Genomic DNA, 16,431 nt, shown 5'->3' with positions numbered 1-16,431 from the left:
AGCAACTATTAAATTATTGTCAAATGCATTACAATGAAGGAGAAAATATGCAAATGTAGGCTACATTTTATGCTAATTTCATTATGAAAGTTATTATTTTAGATGAGTAAATATATGTCTAGAATAGATGGAACACTTTTTAGGTGTAGTGAAAGTCAATTCATAAAGTCTTAACATTTGCATTTTGTTTGGACATTGGTAGCATACAAATAGGCTAGTTTTGCGAATGTACTAGCCTACCAATTACTAATACTAAAGTGATGATAGACTGCCCTTAATATGAAAGAAGAAACTGTCAGTGTAGCGGAATACAGATAATAAGTCTCTCAGACCAGTGAATAACATTAGCCTGGGGGTTACAGACACAGTCATGGAATATGCGATAGTGTGTGATTTAAAATCTGCAAATTTCACTTCAGGACAGAGTTGTAACTTAGATACATTTAATAAACTTTCATAAATTCCATTATAGTTCCTACTAACTAAGCTTCCATTTTCTTCCTTATGAATCTTTGAGCAGGAAGCAGGTTGTGAACTACATTTCCCAGAGTGCATCGCGCTGACAGCTTCTTCCTCGCGACAAAAATGGCGGCTCCTTTAACACTCCTAATCATAGTGGCTGTGACAATAAGAGCCGTTTTATTCCGCTCCAGTTTGGCAGAATTAATTTCAGAAAGGGTCGAGGTAGTGTCGCCTTTGAATGCGTGGAAACGAGGTTTGTTCGTGGATATTTTCTGTATGGGAAAGATGCATATTGATGATTTGTTCTTGCATGGCAGCCTCAATGCTGAGCTGTCAAATGAAGACTTGCTTTAAAGATATTGACAGCAGATCATGTTTTCATGCTGTATTTATAAGTAATTATTGTTAATAACGTTATAGTTTACTGTAATATCTCATCTCAGATATTCAGCATCAATGGAATATGCAATTTTGGACTCCACAGCTTGTTGTTGTGGCACCCACCTTAATATTTATTTACAGTATTTCTTGTATTGCATAGTTTGCATTACTGAAAATTGCTCTTAAGTTTGATTTTTTTTTCATGTGACCTTCATCCATGTTATATTTGAACATTGTGGGAAATATTGATAAACTGTAGTCCACATTGAAATGATGTGATTTTTGACCTTACACCCTTACAGACTTGACATTAGTATTAGTAATTTCACAACCCCGTGTGTAATTGATTTATTATTTAATAAATATACATTTTAATTTGTGTTTAATTTAATTTTTTATTTCCTTCATCAACATTAGCATCAATATTTTTTTTCATTTAAGTAGTTCTGTGGTGTAAAAAAAAAATTTTTTAAAACTCTAAATATTCTAATTAATATAATGCATGCTGTTCTTTTAAACTGTACGTATAATAATTATACAGAAATTGTTGTGTAAATTAGTATTAGATGGAGTATCTCATGTCACACTGTAGGACAGTGCTGTCATTGTTTAATATATAATGTGAAATATCTTTTTAAAGGCCATGCAATTGTAAATGGTCTTCAAATTCTTTGCTTTAGTTGTTAAATGCATAATGTGATTGATTTGTGGATTAAACAGTTGTGGAGGGTCTTGCCTTGTTGGATCTTGGGGTCTCACCTTACTCAGGAGATGTGTTTCATGAAGTAAGTTCTATTTGATTTGCACATCACTATCTATGTGTCTGATCAATTTTCTTTAAATTTTCAATTCTACAGTCAGATATCAGCTTTTTTATGATTATTTCTTCCAGACACCCCTTGTCATATACCTCTTTCATTTTGTGGTGGACTATGCAGAGGTTGTTTTTATGGTAAGTCCTTATTTTTTTGTTTGTCTTTGTTTTTTTTTTACACATCAGTAGACCGTGCAAAATGGGCAAGTGGAAGCGACAATCCCAAATGTGATTTACTATGCAATTTTCCAGTTTGCTGTGAATTTCCAACAAAAAAAGATTAGAGTGATTGAAGTGAGAGTGAGTGTATGAGGATGAAAAGATAACATAACCTATAACAAGATGTTAAAGATGCAGAAAGTGTGTTTGAACAATAGATCATAAGTACTGTGTTTGTGTTCTTGTGCAAACTTCACACATGTAAATTTACTCGTATAACATTGTCATCAGATAGCAGATGGAATCACAGCAGTGGCTCTTTATCTGTCAATCCAGACTTATAACAAGAATGTGGTAAGTTATGTCTTGTTTTTTGTTGATATTTGTGCGTTTCAGAAGTTAGAGCCTGTTAATTTATTATGTTTTGTTATTGTTTTTTTTTTGTTTTTTTTTTATTTAAAGATTTATTTTGGGATAGATTAAAATGTCTTGCATCTTGGTGTATTTTGTAGTTTAGAAAACAGAAATATGCCTTGGAATCGGACCGGTATCCCGCCGACTGTTTGGAGCTCCTCCGCTCTCCCAAGGAGATGTTCTACATCCCCCTCAAAGTTGCCATGTTGTAAGTTCTGTTCAAGCTTTAAATCAAGACTATGCAATCACTTTTTTTAATTTAAAGTAAAGCAACAATAAGTTTTCAGAAAAAACGAAGGCATGCATTTTCATTTGACTAATTGTCTTGCAGTTATCTGTTGAACCCCTTCACCATCCTGTCTTGTGTGGCAAAGTCGACTTGTGGGCTGAACAATGCCATTATTGCGCTCTTCATTCTCTGTACATTAAAAGGTGAGTTTCTCTTAGTGCACTTAAAGATGGGACAAACTTTTTTTTAAATCAAAACTTCCTGATTTGCATTCTTCTGCATTGCAACCAAAGCATTTTGCTGGTGAAGTACATACTTCTGAGTCAGTAGTGAAACAGTATGCCAGACTGTAGTCTTGACATTGCGTCTTGATATCACAGACCCACTATACAAACATTTTTTGCATTTGCATGTACACTATCATTCAAAAGTTAGGTGTCAATAAGATTTATTTTTTTAATGAAATTAATACTTATATTTAGCAAGGATGTGTTAAATTGATGAGTAATGACTTTATAATGTTACAAAATAATTCTATTTGAAATAAATGCTGTTCTTTTTTAAAAATTTCTATCCATCTAGAATCTTGAAACAACTGTTTTCAACATTAATAATAAAAAGAAATATTTTTTGACCAGCAAATCAGCATATTAGAATGATTTCTGAAGGATCATGTGAAACTGAAGACTGGAGTAATGATGCTGAAATTTTAACTTTGCATCAGAGGAATAAATTACATTTTAAAATATACTCAAATAGAAAACAGTTATTTGTAATTATAATAATATTTGACAATATCGCTGTTTTTACTGTATTTTTATTCAAATAAATCCATCCTGAATGAGCATAAGAGATTTCTTTTTAAAACATTTTAGCGGCCCCAAACTTTTGAATGGTCGCAAATATGCAAAGAAATTGTAATGGTTCTAAAGCATCTCAGTGAGAGTGTCTTGTTTTTGAGTCACCGGTCTTATTTAGGAATGACTGAGATCAGCACACATCAATCAGAAACACATTTATCTTCAACAGTTTTTGATTTGTGTAATTATTAAGAAATGAACAGCAGGTCATATGTAACTACTATTTATAGAGCATGGCATTATGTCTATAGATGTACAGGTTTACTGTATATGGTGTTGTCTTTTTTTTTAGGTAGTGCCTTGTTGAGCGGGATATTTTTGGCCTTGGCCACATATCAATCCATCTATCCTCTGACCCTGTTTGCTCCTGCATTATTGTTCCTCCTGCAGGTGAGAGTTTGCACTCAGACTAGTGCAGGTACCATTTACATGAGCCTGACTATGTTGACATGTGCACCAATAATGGTATTATTTTCAATAATGAGAGTAAGGACTTAACCGCAGTAAGATGTTTACATGACACGAGCAAACGTCTTCACTCCTGTTTACATGCAATTTTCATTATTCTGTTTATTCACTAGGAATTGAGGTTATTTTTACCACCATTATTCACATAATGTGTTACTGACCACTTGCATCAAATGCAAAACACATTTCTATGGATGTGTTGGATTTTTTCGGTGACGCGACTAAAACTGTCTTTATTTTGACCATCACTATACCGAATTATATTCATGTCATGCAATGTTGTCAACATGAACTCAGTTTATTCAGCACCCTAAAAATGTGATGCCTTCTTTACCTCTACGTTTATGAATCTGTGCATGACGACATCATCAGTGTGCGGATTCAGAGTGGAATAGATATGATTAAAGTGTTTACATGCCTGTTTATTGTGATTAAAATCAGCATATGCCACATATTTTACTATAATTATGAGCTTAATCGCATCAATTTGATTAAAGATTTGTTTACGTGAGGTGAAGTTTAATTGTAATGTCTAAATCTTATTACAGCCATGTTATGAGGGTGCATGTAAACAGTCACTGATGACCAAAATGAAACCCCTCTCTCTCTCTCTCTCTCTCTCTCAGAGGTTGTATATCCCAGTAAACCTGAGGAGAAGTAGTTTCTGGTTCTTCACTCTTCAGTATGTGTTCATATATGTGGGCAGTCTGGTGGTGATCACTGGACTCTCTTTCTTCCTCCTGGGCTCCTGGGACTTCATCCCTTCTGTCTATGGATTCATGTCAGTCAGCAGTCATACATCACACTCTGTTATGATTAATCAAATACTTGTTTATTATTCCGATATCTACAGTATGTTTGTGTGTGTGTGTTTTCCACAGATTTTCTGTTCCAGACCTCACTCCAAACATCGGACTCTTCTGGTACTTCTTCGCAGAGATGTTTGAGCACTTTCGTCTCTTCTTCATCTGCGTCTTCCAGATCAATGTCTTTTTTTACACCATCCCGCTTTCCATCAAACTCAAGTAGGTCTTGCATATGGCTGAACATGGGCAACACATAAAGCAATGCATTCATTTAACATGTATAGCACTCTTATGGGTAAAAACTTCATTCAAACAGGGAGCATCCAGTGTTCCTCATCTTCATGCAGATTGCCATCATCTCCATCTTTAAGTCGTACCCCACCGTGGGAGATGTCGCCCTATACATGGCATTTTTGCCAGCCTGGAGTCACCTCTACCGATGTGAGTCTCTTTTCATTTAAATATGTTAACAGGTTTCCTAATTAAACAGGAAATTTGGGCATATGAGAGGTGTTGTCCTTTCTTTTTTTTTTTTTTAAACAATAAAAGGTCAGTAGTGTTACAAGTTCTCCCAGTATAGGGTTGGGAGACAGTAACAGGATTAAATTAAACCAAAAAGTAGAAACATAAACCGAAAAACATGGAGGATTTCCTTCAGTCCTCTGCCCCAGAAATGTGAGTCAACCACTCAATGATGCAAATTAAAGTTATTTATTTTAGTTAAGCAAAGAAAATGGAAGCAAATAATCTTCAGGACAGGGGCTAGCCAAAACAAACAAAAGGGTTACTAACTATTGGAAGGAGAACTAAATGACCTATGCAGATAAAAGAAAAGAATTAAACAACATAGGCTTCCCTCCACTCCCTGGCTAACCAAAAACAGGGATAAACATATTACAAAAGAAAAAGTGGCACCCCCTTTCCAACAGCTTCCCATAACATAAAAGTAAGATAAGAAAAAAACCTTTTTATACCAAAACAATGTTAGAAAGAAAAGAAAAATCACTACCTGATAACAAAAGGCCTGCAACACTGTTTTGACACCAGAGCACACACAATGGAGGATAGACTAGGATCATACCATTATGTGAAAGAATGAAGGGGGACACATGCTCCAGAGATAGCGAGTGTAGTGGTACAGGCCAGGTATAGAGAGAGGCAGGGGAGCTAGATTTAACTGCAAGTGCCTTGGGAAAAAAGTTAAGAAATGAGTAAAAACCAAAAAAGCAGCAGCATCTGGATGCATTTATTTGCTGTGATTCTGTTTTCAATTGTTCAATTAAAGTTATATTAAAATGTTAAATAGTAACTGTGTATTTTTTGTAATGAAAAAATGCATAAAAATAAGGCTTTTATGAAAACACTGAAGAAAAATTGCTTACCAACACACAAACCATTCATTCACAATCCTTAAATCTGGCTAAAATAGAAGGCTCTGAGTGATACTAAACGAAGAGCCGTTTGGGAACCGTAAGAGCCGGCTCTTCTAAGGGAGCTGAGCCAAATCTTTGAAAAGAGCCAGACTTCCCATCACAAGAGTGCAAACTAACTTCAATTCAAAAGTCAACACACTGGTTTTACACTCAATTGCGCAAAAAAAAAAAGTCTGGTACAGGGGAGAAGTGAACCTCTCCAAGCAGTGTTCACTCTGCTCTCTTATAACGTAGCTCTGCAGCGCACTCCTTATGAGCAACAGGTGTGGCTAATTAACAGCAAGGCAAGCAGAATGAGGGAGAGAGGCGGAGCACATGGCAAAAATAACTCAACACAGAGTAAAATACACGTTCAAACACATTTATACACAAAATACTTCCTCAGGACGTAACAATAGGCAGTTATGTTATAACCATGAACCATTGATTCTTGCTATTGCTAGTTTGTTTTCTATGTGTGAAGAACATTTTTGTTTTAAATCTACAGAACCGTTTTCCTCTATATAGAACCTTTTGTGCAATGGAAAAGTTCCATGGATGTTAGTTTTGTTCACAGAACCATTGACCAATAAATGACCAAATTTCATTTTTAAGAGTGCAAGGTAAAAATTTTTGTTAAATGCATTTGTGTTGGTAGACAATTTGTGAGTGACATTCAAATTCTGCAGAGTTTTCAGTGAAATTCTGTGTACACAGAAGTCTGCAAAGACGTGCACTCTATTTGTTTTTGTGCAATTGGAGTGAGTTGAAATTTGCTAGCTAGCTTTTTAATGAAATCAGATGCATGTATTGAATTGTAGAAATGAGTGCCTTTTCTTTCTTTCTCAGTTTTGAGAAACATCTTCCTGGTGTCATGTGTGCTGTTGGCGTGCTCAGCGCTCTTTCCTGTACTCTGGCATCTGTGGATATACGCTGGCAGTGCCAACTCAAATTTCTACTATGCCATCACGTTGCTCTTCAACTTTGGACAGGTAAAGGGTCCCATCTTGTCAAGCCACTTCACTTAAAAACAGTTGGAAATACAATATTGATATGTTAGGCAACAAGTCGTTAAGGCAGGGGTGCCCAATCCTGCTCCTGGAGATCTACCTACCTGCAGAGTTCAGGTCTAACCCTGATCAAACACACCTGTCTGTAATTATCAAGTGCTCTTGAAGATCCTAATTACCTACTTCAGTTGTGTTTGATCGGGGTTAGAGCAGGGCTGCGTTCAGCCCCGACAAAACGTTGCAAAACGTTTTTTTAAACGGAAACGGTGGTGCGTTGAACACCCTGTTCCGATGACTTTAAAGGTGCTGTAGAATGTCTTTTTAAAAGATGTAATATAAGTATAAGGTGTCCCCAAATGTGTCTGTGAAGTTTCAGCTCAAAATACCCTATAGATTTTTTTAAATAAATTTTTTTAACTGCACACAGTTAATATAACCCTCAAAATTGTTCTTTACAAAGTGTTCGTCACATTTAACAGTACATTAGCAACATGCTAATGAAACATTTAGAAAGACAATTAACAAATATCACTAAAAATATCATGTTATCATGGATCATGTCAGTTATTATCGCTCCATCTGCCATTTTTCGCTGTTGTCCTTGCTTGCTTACCTAGTCTGATGATTCAGCTGTGCACAGATCCAGACATTAATCCTGGCTGTCCTTGTGTAAAGCCTTGAACATGAGCTGGCATATGCAAATATTGGGAGCGTACATATTAATGATGCCGACTGTTGCATAACAGTCGGTGTTATGTTGAGATTCGCCTGTTCTTCGGAGGTCTTTTAAACAAATGAGATTTATATAAGGAGGAGGAAACAATGGAGTTTGAGACTCACTGTATGTCATTTCCATGTACTGAACTCTTGTTATTTAACTATGCCGAGATAAATTAAATATTTAATTCTAGGGCACCTTTAATACCGCGTGGTTTATATGCATGTTGATGCTGATTGGGCTAACATTTTTGACACACCCACCAAACAAGAGAAAACGTATCTCAAACCTGTTGCACACCGTTTCCAGGAAACATGTCATTCAACAGGGAAACCGTAGCAAAACGTTGCGCACCGGTTCGAGCTTGAACGTGCCCCTGAACTCTGCTGGAAGGTAGATCTCAAGAAACCGGTTTGGGTACCTCTGCTTTAAGATAGCCAAAAACGACGTTTTATTCTTAGTTTTTAGCCTCAAGGTAGAGTCTGTTTCTATGTTCATTAGACTATAATAGAAGCCTGTCATGCCAGGTATTTTCCTGTACTTATGGAGGTATTATACACAACCTGGTGTCAGGTTGCAAAAAAAGATGGAAGAAAGAAAGGTCTATTGAAATGCATAGCAAAAAAAAAAAACTAGTAAAATAAAGGTTAACTGCAAATATAGCAGCAGTTATCCACTCCTAGTTTTTGATGTTTGAAAATTTTGGATATGACAGTGTTTACAGCTACTAGGCTAACAAATTGTGAGTGGAAAAATCGATGTAGGAACAAGGTTTCATTATTCATTAACTTGTATCACTTTCAGCTAAACAGTCCCGTATTAGGTTAACCAGGACTGCTTGCAGCACGCCTTACACACGAGGCACGTGCACCTCGTGCTTGCTTCACAATGTGACAACAAATCCCATATTTTTTGTAGAGAAATTAGTAGGGGTGTGACGAGACAGGTATCTCACGAGACGAGACGAGACTCGAGACTGAGTTCACGAGACGAGACGAGACAAGATTTTTACACACTATTTTTAAGAAATCCTCAATGGTGAAATCATGACTAGAAAAAATATTCTGCAGGTGTATTTGAAATGTTTTAACTAATCATCTTGTAATGAATGTCATTTCAGTTCTACTTTCTGAGTGTGAATTATCATATGCAGTAAAAGACAACAATACTCAAGTACTGTAAAATGTTTTGCTACTAACTCAACTGACTGACTTCTCTTCTGTATGATTTCAGTCTCTTCAGACCTTACTGTACATAATTTATGAGCTTCTACAACTGTAGACCTCCTAACTGAACTCCTTTCCACAAACTGATCATAGAAATAAAAACAGTATAAATAAAAATGTTAACACTTTACAATAAGGTCTCATTTATTAACATTAATGTATTAACCAACATCAACTAACAATGAGCAATATCTATACTACAGTATTTAGTAATCTTTGTTTATTTTATTAACTAACATATATGTTAGTTAATTAAAATAGTCATTAATTTTTAGTTCATAGTTTACAGTGCATTAACTAATGTTAACAAATGAAACCTTACTGTTTGTGCTTAATAAGATTAAGAGAAAACTGTTATTCGTTTTCATGTCAGTCATGCAAATAAGACCACATTTTTCTTTGATACAGAGCTGAGAGATGGTTACAACTACACTGCCCAGCCTAAAATAGCTTTCATGTTGAGAGATATCTGTATTCATCAGGGAGCCGCTTTCAAAATGCGGGGTATTGAGATCGCGTTTGAATACGCGCTTATGTTTACTTTCACTTTCAACGGTCGCGCGTAACTCTGTAAATATGGAGCGGCGGCGTCCGTTATCCAACTGAATTAAATGTTTTTTATTTAAATACAAAGCAAAACGACAGTGGAGGCGTAATGTATATGTAGCGGTGGCATATTCTTTCCTAATCATCCTAACACTCTGTCATGGCAACATCACGAGACTACTTTTCGCCTCGACGAGAAATCTCGTCACAGTTTAGTCTCGCGAGATCTCGTCACACGAGATCTCGTCACACCCCTAGAAATTAGACTTACCCCCGGTTTCACAGACAAGGCTTAAGCTAGTCCTAGACTAAAATGCATGTTTGGGCTTTTTTTAACTGAAAGCAACTTGCTCTGACATATCTTAAAATATGTCAGTGCCATTGTTTTGTCTCGAGATGCACACCAGTAATGTGTTTTTTTTTTTTTCTAGTCTACGTTTATAAAAGATACTTAAATGCCCTAACTGAACTAAGGTCTAAGCCCTGTCTGTGAAACCGGGCCATTATGTCTGGGGATTTACAGTATGTGGTTTTCTTTATAAATGACCTTTTCAACATTTGTCACAGTTTGAACCCATAACGAAACTAAAAGTTAATTTAGTGAGTACTATGAAGTTTACAGAATACATGAACTAATGTCATGTGTGTTTATGCCACCACAGATCCTCCTGGTATCGGATTATTTCTATGCCTACCTGCGTCGAGAACATCACCTGACGCACGGCCTCTACCTGAAGAAGGAAGATGGCACTGAAGCCACTCTAGTGTTAAAGTGACCTTCTTTCACAGGACTAAGAGATCTCACCGACTGCCTCACACTCCCTTATCTTTACTTGTTTTTTTATTTAACTTTCCATTCACACTACATTCCCCCCCCCCCCCCCCCCCCTCCCAGGTCTTTTACTTTTTCACCTCAACTTGCCTCTCCTTTCTTTTTTTTCAAAACCTGTTACTTTCTTTTGCACATTTGAGCATTGTACCTCATGTTTGGATTTTGACACCCCCTCTTGGACCAAAGCTGTTTTGTAAGAGACTTTTTGATAATGGAGCCAACTGAAGGTATCTGAGTGATACAGGAACTTTACTATTACTTTATTTGGCTCCTATGAATTGTGTAAAAAGAGGTGGGTAGAAAGGTTATTTTCACTTTTGTTTTGCTTGTTTTTCTTTGTTTCAAAGGATTTGCTTTCTTTATTAAACTCCATTCAGACAGTGAGGTTGCTTAGTTGGAAGTGCAGTTTGTAGTCATGGTCAGTAGAGGGTATAATATGAATGTGCAGTGATGGTACAAACTCTGACTGCAGAGGGCCCAAACTGACAGACTCCTCAGAGCCTTTGTGGACGTTTTAGCAGACAGTCCAACATGAAGAGGTGGTTTTGTTCAAATGTTCTTTGAATGTTTTTTTGTTTGTTTGTTTGTTTGTTTTTTTGGTTTGACTCAAACAAATAAGAGTTGCTTAAATATTCAGATTTGGTGCTTTTTGTATGACAGTTTTGTTTTATGTTATTACAGAATGAGGGATTAAACTGCACTGCAATCTTATTTATTTTTTTAATTGGTGATGGTTTGAATTGTTTATTGTTCTGATTCTGGATTTACTTTGATCCGTGCTTTTGATCTAACTCCAGAACACGTGAATTGATCTACTACACACCTGTATGACTCAGCCCTCTTGTGGTTGGACCATCCTTGTAGACCTTAATTCATGGAATTTTCCATTGCCTGTACTGTTTCCAGACTTCTCTAATAATCTGCCCTTTGGCCAGGTAGGAAGACGTAAACATCCGTTTGGCTTTGATTATGAGGTCACCTGATCCAAAGTCTAGTGTGTGGAAGTCATCTCTAATGTCATAAAGATGTAGATATTGAAAGTTTACAAACGGATGCTTGCCATTTTATTTACACATGCAAAGATATCCTTATCATACCTTATGTTGACCTGATTGTATAACGCAAATGTATTTTCCTTAAGCAAATTGTCATCAGTATTTTATATCATACTGTAATTTAAACTGTTACTAACAGGAATATAGTTCAAAAATAATTTAACTCTTAATAATTTTTTTTTTTTTTTGCCTTGATTATGAGTAAAAATATGCTAAATTAAGACTTGAAGACTTGTTTTCAATTAAGTTTACTTTTCTTACCATATTGGCAATACTTTTTTTCTATTTTAAGCCTCACTTTTTTTGTTTAATGTATGCTTAAATCAAAAAAGATCAAGGTAAGAAAAAAATAACTTGTTATATATTTTATATCTTTTACAAGATATAAAGTTTTGAAAGTAAATTTATTTTGTTTTGTGAATATTTAGATATTTTTACTGGAAATCAAGACAAATTTTTTTTTTTTTTTTGGTTGTATAAAACATCATTTTGACTGAAAATTCTGACCTTAAATGAACATTTTGAGCAAAAATAAAGTAAATGTGTTACCCCAGTAGATAAAACCTTTCTTTAAGTTGGACTAAGACCTTTCTGTCCTTGTGAAGGTTATTTGTGTTCTTCTGGATGATTTTCCCCCATGTTTTACTTTGGATGAACAAGTGCTACACAGACTTGCATTCATAAATGTTCTTGGTACTGAGTTAGAAACATTTGAATGGACTGGGAACTGTCAAAAAATATGTGGTTGGCACGATTAAGGGCTTTCCTCCTGCTCGCATCAGAGATGGAACTGCAGGGAATATTTTAAATACTTAAACGTTTTTTCAAGATTCTTTTCTCATTTTGAATGCCTAACAGTGGTTCAGAAATGTGCACAATGAAGTATTACGCATGAAATAACCTCCATTTCACATTATTCTGGTTCCCCTTTTGGTCAGAAAGAAGAGTTTGGGATGTTTAGGATGTCAAGACACTGAGTTTCAATGATTTGTAAATTATGTTGTGTTTAAAATGCCAATAAAGATTATTTCTCAGTTGTGTTTTTTTTTTTTTTTTTTTTTTTTTTCTCCAAATTGCTAACAAGCGTTTACCAATACGTAAGAGTTTAGAAAAAGTACTTTAACTTTGTGAGTTTACATCTCATAATTCTGACCTTTTTTTTAATCGGTGTGTTTATCAGAATTTATCAGAATTATGAGATATAAACTAGGAATTGAGAGAAAAAAAGTCAGAATTGTGAGATAAAGGTGCGGTTTCCCAGACAGAGATTAGGCCTAGTCCTAGAATAAAATGGCCCTTTAAACCAGATTAACAGAAATCTGCTTTCTCTGTCATGGTTTAAAATAGTCCTAGACTTTGTATAGTCCAGAGTTTAATAAGCTGATTTCCGGGAGGAAGGCTAGAGCTACTCCAGGACTAAATTGAGGTTTAAATTAAACCTACCAGGAGGCAGGTTAACTTCAGATTAACGTTGTGTTTCAAAGAAGACACATGTATTAAATTATTATATATATATATATATAATTTATTTTTTAAAAATAAATTAAAAATATATTTATAAATATATTTAATATATTATATTGTATAATATATTTATAATTTATAATTAGGTTTATAATATAAATATATATACATTTATATTTAAAATATATATATATATATTTTTTTTTTTTTTTTTTTTTTTTTTAACAATTTATTTTGATTTAACACCATTGTTTCTGGTTCAAATGTGATTGCTTCATGTTAATTTGACTTGAAATGGTTACTAGAACTCACTTGATGCTTTCATTTTGAAATAACATGTTTCAGTCAAGTAACCCAATCCAAACAAGACTTTCACTTCCCATCATGCTTTGCACCGGGCTGACGTGGGAGAGTAAATGTTGAAAAAGTGTTATTTTATGCATTTTTTTTTAGAAAGATGAGAATATGGAGAGACTTTTTACTGTTTAATGTTCTATTATGTAAAAGTTCTCGTTTATTTTGAGATTACCGTTGTGGTGAAGTGTTGAGCTTGTGTTTGGGTTGAGGACCTGCTAACATGAATTGCCTTTTTTTATATAATACAGCAACTGCTATGATAGTGCTTTGGATCAAACCAGTGTCATCTTGACTGTCAACACTGATTATCACATGTGTAAATATGTTTATGTGTAAATTATGTTTAGTTTGTTGCTATGTAAAGGACAAAACAAAAGCATTAATAATCATATGATTATTATATAGGCTATATAGAATTAATCTATTTAAAAATAATTCATTACAAACATATTTCGAGGCATTTCTTTTTTTTCACAGCTGATGTATTTTGCTTGCTTTAGAATAAATGTCTCTTGTTTAGTTAAGTTTTTTATAATGGAGTCTTTTTTGCTGCCATTGTTTTTTCTTGGATTTGCTTCTCAGTTCCATGCAATTTTAAGCTTTTCTTGGTTCATTCCATGTTTTACAGGCAACCTCTCTCGAGCTAATTCAGATTAGCACAGTTGGTTTTAAATTAATCTGGTTTATTTTAAATCGGGACTCCATAGTCCAGGTTTTAGTAATCTGTACTTAATCTGTGTTTCAGAAAGCCATTTTTTGAACCACGATTAACTATTCTGGATTAAGGTCTGTCCTGGCTTAATTTAAACCCTGTCCGGGAAACCGCCCCAAAAAGTCACAATTACCTTTTTTATTTTCTATTCATGGCAGAAATAAGCTTTCATAGGTTCTACATGTGTAAGGGTGAAAACCATAGAGATGCACAAGTCATCTCCCATACCTCTTCTTCTCTTTTTTCCTGATCCAACTTCTCCTCTCCTCCTTCATCTATTCCTCTCCCATACCCAGACATTATTTTCTCTCTGCTCCTCTGTGTTGTTCTTCATACACACTGAACAATTCCGATTCAATGAGTCTGTGCGTCCATGTAATGAAAATAAATTCAACACCTGACTGTGCCTCCGACTGAGACTGGAATCTGCCATTTCTAAATATTTAAGTGATCTGCTAATTAAAAATGCTCATCGATTTTTTCAGTATTTGTTTTATATATTTTTCCAGTTCTTTTCCAGTACTGATGTTGTAGATCCATGATTTTGGTATGGGGTAGGCTTATATGAAAAGAAAATGTAAGAATTTTAGAAATGTGTTAATTGACTGCATTTTGTGTGAAAACGACATTAAATGTGTTAACAGAATGGCCACAACAGACGGATGTTCTGCTAAATGTGATTAGAGTTTTGAAAATGTGACTAGATGTTGGTTCTCGATTTATGAGATTTTGTAATCTTATGATCTGTTTTCTTTAAGGTAAAAGTGCAATTTATATTCAGCCTGTCATGAGTTTTCATCGAGAAACAAGAAGTGTAATCTCTAATGTCAGGACGTATTGTTAGTCAGAGTTCAAGCGCATTGCTGATAGCATAACTTGATGAATAAACTAATGAATAGACTTTTAATGAATAGAGTTTGAAGTTTTCCATTCTAGATGGTACATATATTGCAAAAGCATTCCTTTAAATGCTGTCAGCGGGTTGTCCCATATGTCAAATTTGTAGCTGACAAATGACAGTGAAACAAGGTTAAGTGCAAAAAAAAACTGAAAATTGAGCAACAATGCCCCACCTGCTTCTGATTGTCAAAGTTTATCATTTTAATGTTTTTGTTTGTTACTTTGAAACATATTAATTGCATTTTTTTAAATCCACATTATTTGCATTTGCAACAAATTACATTACAATCATTTTTTGTAAGTCAAAAGTATGTCAGTCATGCCACATGAAAGTCAGAATGACTCCGCATAACTTTTCCTCCTCCCTTGTTTTGGTTACCTTTCACCTCTTCCAATGAATTTAATTATTACTTAACTAAATGGTTGTTATATAGCTTTCATCATATTTATCTTGACATGTTTATTTTGTAGATCATTTACTTTTGAATATGGATCTTCAGCTATAAAACTGAAGTCACAATAAATCATAAGTTAATATCTAAATTATAGTTTTCTTTGACATTGTAGTAATTGACATTTCCTGACACTGGAATCAAAGTTTGTTAATTCTTTACAATCAGGTCATGTATGTTCACAGTTAACACTGACATGAACTATTACAATGAGTGATACTTTTACAGCATTTATTAATCTTGGTTAATGTTAATTTCTACATACATTTTTAACAGTTACAATTTTTTTTAAAACATTTTTAAGTTAATAAATAAATACTGAGTATGTTTAACACTACCTAAGCTGTATAAAGTTATTGTTTACTTTTAGTTCATGAAATCTATAATGCTACCAAATGTCAACAAGTACAAACCATATACAGCACACAAACTAAAGTTTGCTTAACACCACACTTCCTTTCATGTGGTTTCTGTGCAGACTGACCAACTGGATAATGTTGCATAAGCATTTACATAACATCTGAGCTACCATGGCAACTTCACGGGACTCGTTGAATCAGATTTTCATGTCACCATTCTTTCGTTGAAGCTGATAAAGCGATGTATTGTGATAACAGACTTGGTTCTCTTTGTGAGTGCCATTGACTCTTGGATAGACTAAAGGGAAATGCTTTTGCGAGCCTTTTTAAAAGGGCCTCTCATCATGCCTAACTGGAAACTTGTTGAGTCATGTGCTGACTATAGCCGACAGAATTTAAGAAAGTTAGGTACAGCGTGAAAGGTATTAATGAAGGGTCACAATGTTAAAAAGACAGCATGTTCTTGCCAGCAAATAGTTTGTTAGATATCAAAAAACAAAACGGTCTTCCCAAACCTCAAAACTCTTAGCCAAACTTCAATTAATGTTGTAATGATGGTTAGACATGGCTCCATGACATTTCTTTGTTTTAATGTTTTTTTTATATATATATATATATATATATATATATATTTTTTTTTTTTTTTTAATTACATATACCATTTTAGAACCACTGCAATGGTAACATTGTAATTCTTCTATAGTAGTATTTGAAAAACCGTGGAGTATTATGTAAATGTCATGGTATATGAATGTAATACCAAGATAAAAGTAATATATATATATATTATATTTG

General features: G+C 34.5%; 1 protein-coding gene across 1 annotated transcript; it reads left to right on the top strand.

The window, feature by feature from the left end:
- Positions 1-526: 526 nt before the first annotated feature.
- pigu (phosphatidylinositol glycan anchor biosynthesis, class U) lies at positions 527-12,426 on the top strand. Its single transcript, XM_048199071.1, has 12 exons — positions 527-715; positions 1,564-1,628; positions 1,736-1,795; positions 2,108-2,170; positions 2,329-2,438; positions 2,562-2,662; positions 3,612-3,709; positions 4,414-4,568; positions 4,669-4,812; positions 4,910-5,034; positions 6,855-6,997; positions 10,168-12,426. Exons 1-12 carry the CDS (start codon positions 586-588, stop codon positions 10,279-10,281), a joined length of 1,308 nt encoding a protein of 435 aa, XP_048055028.1. The 5' UTR covers positions 527-585; the 3' UTR covers positions 10,282-12,426.
- The last annotated feature ends 4,005 nt before the right edge of the window (positions 12,427-16,431 follow it).

This window comes from Megalobrama amblycephala, linkage group LG8, assembly GCF_018812025.1.
Source record: "Megalobrama amblycephala isolate DHTTF-2021 linkage group LG8, ASM1881202v1, whole genome shotgun sequence".
NCBI classification, from domain to species: domain Eukaryota; kingdom Metazoa; phylum Chordata; class Actinopteri; order Cypriniformes; family Xenocyprididae; genus Megalobrama; species Megalobrama amblycephala.
Note: the sequence above shows the minus strand (reverse complement) of the source record. Positions and strands in the feature narration are given on the sequence as shown.